The sequence below is a fragment of the Bos mutus genome, chromosome 24 (genome assembly GCF_027580195.1).
Source record: "Bos mutus isolate GX-2022 chromosome 24, NWIPB_WYAK_1.1, whole genome shotgun sequence".
Taxonomy (NCBI): Eukaryota; Metazoa; Chordata; class Mammalia; order Artiodactyla; family Bovidae; genus Bos; species Bos mutus.
In genome coordinates this window covers 54,404,075-54,414,954 of record NC_091640.1, presented here as the reverse complement: position 1 = coordinate 54,414,954, position 10,880 = coordinate 54,404,075, and the positions used below count along the sequence as shown (strand labels likewise).

General features: G+C 40.3%; 1 protein-coding gene across 1 annotated transcript in view; it reads left to right on the top strand.

The window, feature by feature from the left end:
- Nucleotides 1–558: 558 nt before the first annotated feature.
- The window catches only part of CCDC68 (coiled-coil domain containing 68), a 41,540-nt gene continuing 31,218 nt past the window's right edge, over nt 559–10,880 (top strand). Inside the window, 6 exon segments of the mRNA XM_005899804.2 lie at nt 559–571; nt 574–674; nt 2,203–2,289; nt 4,127–4,267; nt 5,491–5,616; nt 7,379–7,507. Of these exon segments, the coding sequence (XP_005899866.2) occupies nt 559–571; nt 574–674; nt 2,203–2,289; nt 4,127–4,267; nt 5,491–5,616; nt 7,379–7,507 (597 nt within the window).

Genomic DNA, 10,880 nt, shown 5'->3' with positions numbered 1-10,880 from the left:
TACTGGAGTGGGTTGTCATTTCTTTCTTCAGGGCAACTGCCCTGGCCCAGGGATGGAATCCAGGTCTGTTGCGTCTCCTGCGTTGGCAGGTGGATTCTTTACCACTAGTGTCATCTGGGAAGCCCTTATTGTAAGTTATATATGTGTGTGTGTGCATTTTTATATACATACGATTTTATCTTATTTTAGCTCCATAGACATTTATTAAGCACTTACAATGTGCTAGAATATGAAAATGAATAAGGCATAGTCTCTACTCTTGAGGTGTTATAGTCTAATTAATATGGAATAAGAAGAAAAATTCCATATTTTTCCATTTCAGTTTAATTTTTAAATTTCTAATCAATGATTGTTTCATCTGGTGGTGTTTTAATATTAAGTTAATTCCTGGATCTTAGATACATGCAGATTTCAATAATTTATAATATTTTCTAGTATTACTATATTCGATTACAGTGCCAGTACAGAACTCCGTTCAGTTTACAACCACAGAATTATAACATCAAAGGAATTAGTTTTGTCCCACTGATTTATGTTTTCCTAAAGCTGGATGTCACGATGACAACAGTAACGGGACCGCGACAGTGCCCCAGGGGGGGAAGACGGAAGATGATTCTGCCATGTACGAGTCCCCATCAGCTCACATTATTGAAGAGACCGAATACGTGAGAAAGGTATGTGGGCGCTGGAAATCACGTTAGCACGCTATGAGTTTTCACAGTAAAGTCTGCTACAAATGAGCGGGCTTTGTTTCTCCCTCCCTAGAATACGTGAGGAGGAACAAACCTAGTTTGGCAAAGGACAGCCTTGATAGCTGACATGCAGACACGGGTGCATTTCTCTTGAGTGTGTAACCGTTTCTCTTGAGGGTATGAGCCTCTGTTCTTCACTTGGAATAAAGCTGAGTTAAGGACAGGGAGGATTTGAAACACCTGTCGGCATTTAGTTTGTCCCCTACTGTTCACCCCTGCCTCCTCCTGGGATTTTTGTCCTTGTGGTTGTTGGTTTGTTTGGGCTGCTCTGGGTCTCCATTGCTGTGCGTGGACTTTCTCTGGATGCGGGACGCGCGGGCGCTACTCTCCACTGTGCTGTGCGGGCTTCTTGTGTTGGCTTCTTTGGTTGCAGAGCACAGGCCCTGGGGCGCTGGGTCTCCAGTAGTTGCGGGCTCAGTAGTCTGGCCGGTGGACTCTAGGGCTCAGGCTCAGTAGTTGTCGAGCATGGACTTAGTTGCTCTGCGGAATGTGGAATCTTCCTGGATCAGGGATCAAAGCTGTGTCCCCTGCATTGGCGGGTGGATTCTTATCCAGTGCACCACCAGGGAAGTCCTATCCTGCGGTTTCATACATTTCTTAGTTCTTTCATCAGCGTGGAGACTTTGTTGCCAGCTAGATGTTTACCTTTCCTGCTGAGTTCCTGTCTTTGCTTACCTAACAAGGAACACCTTCTTAAGCAGTTCAGAGTAACTATCGCCAAGCACTACATGTTGCACATGATTAAAAATGTGAATCTTAACCAGAATCCAGTGATAATGGCTGACAAAAGTATGTATTCTCATAAAATGTGTTTTAGAACAGATGGAAGAATTTGGACATAGCTAGTTTGTAACTTATTCAGGTCAAGTAATTCATCTTTGAGTGTCTTGCAGTTCCATAGATAACCAAGACATGAAGCTTATATTTCATGCATAAATTTGTACGATCTCCTCTGAGTAATTATTCTCTAGTAATTGCTAAATAGTAGTTATTCTCTAGTAATTACTAGATAGTAATTATTTTGTAGTAATTATTGGATAGTAATTATTTTGTAGTAATTACTGAATAGTAATTATTTTGTAGTGATTACCAATAGTAATTGTTTTATAGTCATTACCAAATAGCAAATTAGTAGGAAATGACTATATAAAAAAATAGAACTAAATAGTATTAAACACTAATTACTAAATACAATTACTTCGTGGTATAACATTCATTTGGGTTATATTTTAGGTTTGCCTAAGGAACAGTTTTAAAGACAAAAATGCTCATTTTCTGCAATCTAAACAATATTAGTATAAATGTAAGTTAAGTTGATGGCAGTTGTTTAAATATGATATCAGTATATTTGTACTACTTTCAGATAAATTTGGTACCTTGTAACTCGTATTGAAAAAGAAAGTTTTGGGGATTAAATGCCTTTGAAAAAAAATTTTTTTTTCCCTTTTAGATTCGAACTACTCTGGAAAAGATCCGAAATCAAATATTTAGAGATGAAGTAAGACATAACAGTGCAAATCACAAACTAGATGCAAAGGTAATGAATTTATCAAATGTACTGCTTTTATTCCTTCAGTGAGTGAACATAAAGCCATATAGATGTCACTTAAGTAACTTTTGATATTATTAAATTATTCTTTGCATGTCAAGTATTAAATCTTTTGTTGGTATCTAATGATGTTAACGAGCATATGTATGAAATATCTAGATGTCATTAGTAGGATTAGACTGGAGTGGCCAGATCTTACTTGAATATTTTAAACTTGACTTACTCATCTAAAGTATATGGGAAGATGTTGGCCCAGTTAGGATAAATGAAAGCAACATGTTACAGTGATAGACAAAGGTATGGACTTGTAGATTCGCCTGGGTCACACCAATTGACACCCAGTTGGAGCCATTAGACCGAGTGATCAGACAGTCCTTCCCCCATGACCAGCCTTTTATTCATAATTTTAAGCACTCTGCACTTACCCTAGTCTGGGATATGCCAGGTTAAACCTCACCTGAACCACAGATACTTCATCAATGACAGTGTCATCTGCTCTGTAGAATAGCCGCAGAGAATACTAGAAAGTACCACACGATGATGCATAAACATAGTCTTTATCATCCTTATCTCCCAAACTAACGTGTATTATTATTATTTTCCAATTATTTTCTTAAGTTCTCTAAAACTGGCAAAATGATTAATGTTGTGACTGACAGGAAAGATCAAACATTTAGTTCTGACTATTGCTGAGTTGCTTTGTAGACCTCCAAGTGAAGGTTCTAATGGATGGTTGGATAGCTGATTCTGGAGTTAAGGGCAGAGGACTGTGCTAGAAGGCTCAGACTATGGGGTTGAGATTTGGAGAGTAAGGATGGTATTTAAAGTTCTGAAACTGGAGGAAATGACCAAACACATGAGTGTGGATAGAAGTGAGAGAAAACCTAAGCACGGAGTCCTGAGGTTTCCAATGTTTAGATACTGAGAAGAAGAAGAGGAATCATCACAGGAGGGGAAGAAGCGAAGCTAGTGAACAAAGAGGAAAGGTGGGAGAGAATGGAGCCATTGAAGATGAGCAAAAAAGGGTTTCAGAAAGCGAGGAGGGACTGTTCTGTCATATGCTGTCTGTGAGTTGAGTAAATTGAGGGCTGGTTATCAACCCCTAGGGCTTCCTAGGTGGTTCAGTGATAAAGAATCCGCCAGCCAATGCAGGAGACCCAAGAGATGCCACCTCAATCCCTGGGTCGGGAAGATCCCCTGGAGGAAGAAATGGAACTCACTCCAGTATCAGCCATTGGCTAGAACAATGGGGAGGTTGTTGGAGCTATTCTCAATAGGAATAGCTTCTTGGGGATGTAGATAAACTGTTTCCAGTGGGTCTGCCTCCGGCATCTCAAACCACAGAAGGTCAGCAAACAACAGAGATACAAAAAAACGAACCAACTGGCTTTGTGGATATCATCTATCTCCTCAAAGGTCTTAATAGTATATGTGAAACTGTAGAGAATGTAAAAGGCATGAAAGATGTACTTCTTCTCTCCTTTCAATATTAGAATCTATGCATATTTGTGCAAATATAGAGGCCAGCTGCTTCATCTAGAATTTCTCATTGATATTTTAGAGTCAAAAGATGTATTTGTTGACCTGAATCTTGATATATGTCATGTGCTGAGCTATGCTCAGCAGTGTCTGACTCTTTGTGACCCCATGGACGGTAGCCCGCCAGACTACTCTGCCCATGGGATTTTCCAAGCAAGAATCCTTTGGGTGGGTTGCCATTTACTACTCCATTGACATAAGTAATACTGAGCGATAATTATTGTTATCAAAGTTAGTAGAGTAAAAGAAAAGTCAGGTGTGTGATTTTCTTGTTTGTTCATTTCAGTGCTGTGGAAACATTCAAAATGGCTCTGACTCTGCAGTGGATTTCTCTGGTGGCAGTTTGGATCCGCTCATGGAAAGGATAAAAGGAAAAGACCTACAGCTCTCAGAAATGAACAAAGAGAATGAAGTGTTGAAAATCAAGGTGTGACCAGTAGGAGGAAATTCTCCTTTTGTACTTTGAGCCTTTGAGCCAATAAGATAGATTCGTGCTTCTGTGAAAGCAGACAGTCATCCACATATATCCATAAATCCACAGTGTGCTCACAAACTTAGTGAAGCAGTTTTACACTTGATAAATTTAATCTCACTGTTTTATTTTGAAGATAATTTTTATTATTAAAATGATTTTAACAAAAGTTCAATGGGTATAGTTTCAAGACGTACAAGATGAGTGAATTCTAGAGATTTACTGTATAATATTGTGCCTATAGTTAATACTGTATTGTACACTTAAAATCTGTTAATGGGGCAAGTCTCATGTTAAGTGTTTTTACTGCAATAAAATTTAAAAATCTTTACATATACAATAATTAAATATTAATAATTGCATATAAATTAGTGCACTCATAGTGAAATGTCTCATTGTTTTGTTTAGCTAATTTATTGTTGGTGCCTTATAGTTTCCTTTTTTTGGCTTATTTTATATACAGTTTTATGGGGCTTCCCAGGTGCTACTGGTAAAGAACCACCTGCCAGTGCAGGAGACATAAGAAACACGGGTTCGATCCCTGGGTCGGGATTCGATCCCCTGAAGGAGGCCATGGCAGTCCACTCTAGTATTCTTGCCTGGAGAATCCCATGGACAGAAGAGCCTGACAGGCTACAGTCCATAGGTTCACAAAGAGTCGGACACCACTGAAGCGACTTAGCACATTTAGCCTTATAGTGATTTAGTAGGTAAATCTTTGTAGCCATCCTTGATTATTTCTTAGGTGAAATCCTTGAAAGATTCATGACACTTTGTCTTTATTGCCCCTAGTACTTCAATCTTGTCCAGCTTCTATTTTAGGAAATACATTTTTAGTACTGTCGTGGCCACTGATGATAAAACGCTTGCAAATTCCTGTATAAGCCAATGGGGCACCAGGGAACACTTTACAGGGTGTGGTCTTTAATGCAGGGTGTTGTTCTTAGCTCTTGCTTGGCTGCCCAGTGCTAATCACTTTCATGACAGCCCCAGTAAATAGGGCCTTCTCATTTTGTTTTCTTCTTACCAGGTAACAGCATCTTTGCTCCCAGCCATTGTCTATGAGGGTGCATATGGTTTGGTTACAGACTGTGCTTTTGGTTGCCCATCACACTGCCCTGTCCTTAACCCTGCTTGTTGTACCTGTCAGAGCATGCACAGTGACCTTTTGTTTCTAGCTCGAAGCCTCCAGAGAAGCAGGAGCAGTGGCTCTGAGAAATGTGGCCCAGAGATTATTGGAAAACTATCAAACACGGTCTGAAGAAGTAAGAAAGAAGCATGAGGACAGGAGGCACCTCCTCCAGGTACTGAGCCAGAGGCTTGCACACTGGTGAACTAACCTCCAAGTTGTCCAAGTCTCCCTTTTAGGGAGGAGTTAGATGTGAAACAGGCAATGGCCACGTGACCAGGCAGGCCCTCGGAAGGCCAGTCTGCCCATCTTCTGCCCTGATCCCCCCCAGCCCTGGTACTTGGTACCTGGATGTTACCAAGCTGCTCTGTTGCCACCGTTGCCCAGAGCCCTGCAGAGCGCCGGCGGGAGAGAGGACATGCCACTCAGCCTAGAAATCAGGGATGGCCCCATGACGCTAGCCAGTGGCTTCTCTTCTGGCTCTGCCTTTGACTAACTAGGTGACCCAGTTGAGTCATTCTGTCTCTCTGGACTTGACTCTAAAATGAAAAAGTTGGGGGATTTCCCTGGGGGTCCAGTGGCTAAGACTCTGCACTTCCAATACAAGGGGCCCAGGTTCAGTCCCTGGTCAGGGAACTAGATCCCACGTGCTCAGATGCAGCTAAGAGTCCACGTGCCACAACTAAAGATCTTGCATGTCACGACTAAGACCTGGCACAGCCAAATTAATTAATTAATTTAAAAAATAAATATTACAACATTTTTTTTTTAATGATAAAGTTGGGCTTGATAAATAGGTTCAAAATTGTTTTGGTCCTGGAAAGATTCTTCAGAGGAAACAAACAAAAATCATGTATATGTACATATATATTTCATATTAAATTATATTTTATATTTCTATATTTTAATATATGCATATATACATTAAAATCTTATAATATTATACGAATGTCTGTATATCACACACATACACTTTTTATTCATTTGTTTTTAAACCTGAACTATGTATCCTAAGACCAATAAAACTGTATCTGGAAAATGTATTCAGGACTGGGGAAGAGGAGAAGTGTGTGTATGTGTGTTTGTCAAAACTCAAAACAGGAAAGCTCATTCAGGCTTGGGTGGGGCATCTGATCTCTGCCAGCTCCGGCCCTAGGAGGGTCCCTGGGGAGCACGGTAGGAAGCCCACTGCCTAGGTGACACGCCCTCAAGCTTCTGGCTCTGGGGGTGATGGTCACAGACTCGTAGGCATGAGGGTGCAGGTGAAGTACCTAAGTGAACGAGTGAGCAGGGGGATGGAAGTGCCCGTGTCCCTGCAAAAGGGACTCTGCCCAGCCTGAGGTTCCGGGGCAGGAGTGCCCACCTAGTGAGTTCAAGGGAAAGCAGACACTTTTTTTTTTTAATTGAAAAATCTCAAGTCCTATTAAATACAGAAGCAGATGTGTGTGCTCACGTCAGTTGCAAGTCAGTTGAAACACTCCCACGTGTGGCCTAGGGCCTGCCTGCTGAAGACTTGTCTCCTGTCTGTTAGTATAACTCCTAGGTTCAGTGGCTCAGTGATAACCCCCTGACACCGTGGAGATAAGTATTCTGTTTTTATGACATTTTCTGATTAAAAATAAAACATTTTTTACTTGAATACATAAGATCTTGGTTTTGTTCTATGTAAGTTTTGTTGAGAAAAATTCAAAAGTTTTGCTTTTTTAGAATTACTGTCTTTTCTTTCTGTCCCACTTTCAGAGAGGATGCTTTTTAGTAACAGATATCAACTTCTAGAAATAATATTTATGTATTATTGATTCTCCATTGACTTAGTGTTGCTGTAGCCTATCAGGTTTATTTTAAAGGAAGACTGAATTCACAGAAGTAATTCTAGAGATAATATCTGTATCAGTTTAGTTAAAACAATGGTCTGACAACTGCTTTTCTAACCAAAGGTGGACAAACTTGAAAAAGAACAGAAATTGAAACAACATGTTGAAAATCTGGATCAAATTGCTGAAAAGCTTGAAGAAAAACATAAGCAAATAACAGAGTTGGAGAATCTTGTACAAAGAATGGAAAAGGTAGGTCCTTGGAGAATTAGAGGCACTTTTTCCTGATATAGTTAGCATGAGAATGAATGAAAATAATATGAAAATAGCATTAAGTGAAAGTACTCTTTGTTCATTTCTTGCCTTACACATTTACATGATGTGTGTTGTAGTTACAGAGCTACCTTTTTACAAACACTGCAGTCATATTATCTGTCACTTTTTCCCCTAGTAAACGTATGGCTGAGAAAGGGGAACTAGGTGAGGCCGTGAATAGAAACAATGGAAAGGATCACAAAGCCCATCTACTGCCGGTCATGGCGCAGCGAATCCCTGCAGTCGTAGCGCTGTGGACTAGTTGATGGAGTGTTTATTTTTGGCCAACCGTGTTCCTTTTAGGTTCATAAAAGTCTATACCTGCCATAGGACAGGCATAGTTCACAAATGAGAAAAGACATTCTGTGGAAATTGTAACTTTCAAAAGAGACAATTTAGGGAAGAATGATAATAGAACAAAAATTATTGAAAGTTTCATGCAGCACTTCTTTAAGTAGCTGGCCCTCCAAATACACACAAAAAGTGAACACGTACGTTTCATTTGGCATGCCTTAGAATTCAGAATTCAGACAAACCAAGGAATATTTTTTAATAGTAAATAAACAGTTGGCATCTTTGAAACTGAGTTGGAGTAGATAATACAGACTTTTTTAACTTCTCGTAAATATTGCCTGGCGTTGTTGTCGTTGCTTTCCAGTCGCGACTCTGACCCCACGGACTGCAGCATGCCAGGCTCCTCCGTCCTTCATCCAAAGTTTGCTCCGATTTATGTCCACTGAGTCTCTGTCCTTCACGCTGTCCTGGAATTTGCAGATTCATGTCCATCAACGGTGGTGCTGTCTCACGATCTCATCCTCTGCTGCCCTCTTCTCAATGCATTTTTGTATTTATTATACGAATTTGCCGATTTGCCTCCACTCTTCTCAGCCTTATTTTGTTTTATGAATCTGCTTGAATTGAGGCTATTTTAGAAATGTCAGGGCTTCCCTGGGGGCTTGGTAAAGAATCCACCTGCAATATGGAAGACCTGGGTTTGATCCCTGGGTTGGGAAGATCCCCTGGAGAAGGGAATGGCTACCCACTCCAGTATTCTGGCCTGGAGAATTCCATGGACAGAGGAGCCTGGCAGGTTACAGTCCATGGGGTTGCAAAGAGTTGGATACGACTGAGAGACTTTGCCTTTCCTTTTCCTATAAATGTCACTTCCAAAGCATCACATTTCAACATTCAGGATATTTGCCCGAGAAAAGTTTGATCAATTTTTTACATATTTCCTAAGAATTTAATTTATAACTGTGAGTTTGGCTGAATTTGTGATCTTAATGAAGGTCCTATGAGGAAATCATGAAAATTAAAGAAGCCTAAACTTAACTGAACTTAGTAATAATAATCTACAGCTACAATTGTGTTGTATGGTGGGTGATGTTCAGTGTTTTACTTTGGCCAAAATCACAGGGCTAGAATGCTCTCAAGTAGCTGGTTTGCCCATGTGTAGCAGTTTATAAGTTAGATGTTTTGGACAAACTGTAACATTTGGATGAATACTTTGCTGTTCGAGTATTTATCCTGCAAATGGATAAAGAAGATGTGGTGCATATATACAGTGGAGTATTACTCAGACTTTAAAAAGAATGAAATAAACCGCTTGCAGCAACATGAATGGGCCTAGAGACTGTCATACTGAGTGAAGTCAGGCAGAGAAGGGGAAACATCGTACGGCATCCCTTATGTGCAGAACCTAACAAGAAATGGTACAAGTGAACTTACTCACAAAACAGAAACTGACTCATAGACTTAAAGAATGAACTGATGGTTGCAGGAGGGAGAGAGGATGGCGAAGGGATAATTAGGGGGTTTGGAATTGACATATACACACTGCTATATATTTAAAGTGGAAAACTAACAAGGACCTACGGTAAAGCATAAGGAGCTCTGCTCAGTGTTATGTGGCAGCCTGGATGGGAAGGGATTTTGGGGGAGAGTGGATACATGTATATATATGGCTGGTTCCCTTTACTGTCCACCCGAATCTATCACAGCATTGTTAATTGGCTGTAGTGCAACACAAAGTAAAAAGTTTTTTTTTCAAAGAATATTTATCCTGTATATAAAATCCCATGGACAGAGGAGCCTGACAGTCTACAAATCCATGGGGTCATAAAGAGTTGGACATGACTTAGCAACTAAACAAAATTGTTTGGCAAACTCAGATAGCACAAGGAACATTTGCATTGAGGAAGGGAAGACAATTCCTTTCCTCAATTTAAATAGAGTTGCTTAATTAAACTACTTGATTAACCAGCTTGACATTTAAATTTAGGTTTGCAATCACCTCAAACCCAGTAACACTGGGCCATGTTTAGTGGCCAGCTGTCAGTCCCTGAAAATTAACAAAAAATAACGGAATGTAATTTCCATCTTCTAGAAGCCCGAGGAAATCTGCCCTGGATGTGAGTTCATCTCAGAATTCTGGGGTATATTCACTGGACTATATATATTCAACAAGTATTTGAGCTCCTACCATGTACCAGGCAGAGCAAGAGGCTAGATATCTATTTGGGGTGGACCAGATATAGTCTCTTTGTGGAGATTGCAATATAATGTATCTGGGTCATGTGAGACTCCAGGAACTTCCCAGCCCTCCTTTCATGCATTCTCATAGGGGTCCTCAGGGAAGCTGACATCCTACTGAAGGCAGGGGAACAGACCCCAGCATAAGGTTAATCAGCTTAGATCCTGGCAGATTTTGAGAAGTGATGGCCTGGCATTTGTCTTGATATTGACCCTTAATGGAGAGTTCTCTCGAGGAGCTTTGTGACACAGTAAGTGGACCGGACGCCCAAGGTTCAGCAAGTTCATGCAGGACCCTTCCAGAACATTCTAGTTCAATGACTTCCTAAAGCAGAGTCTTTGGGGATCTCTGGGAAGTGGAGGTAGATGGGGATGCAGTGGAAAGAAAATGTGAAGGAATTTTTTTTAATGTCGTTTAAGGATACATTATATTTGCAAAATGATCAAACAAATATAAGAAGCAAAGCTTGGTAGCATCTTGTTTTAAGGAGATACTGAGCATACAGGCCATGATGAAGGGTTTCTCAGGAGCGGAGTGTGTATCAGAATGAGGAGGGATTACTCTTAATACCTTAGTAATTAATAAGAAAAAGACATGAGTTCAAAAAGAAATGACAATTAAAAATGAACATCCCCAACAAAGGTTGATAAATACTGCCCTGGTGGTGAGCACCCCCCTGGAGAAGGATTCATTTTCTACTCATTGCATGAGCCACTGCTCCAGTAAATAGCCATTAGTGGTATGAGGTCTGGTAATGAACACATTACTTAAAACCTT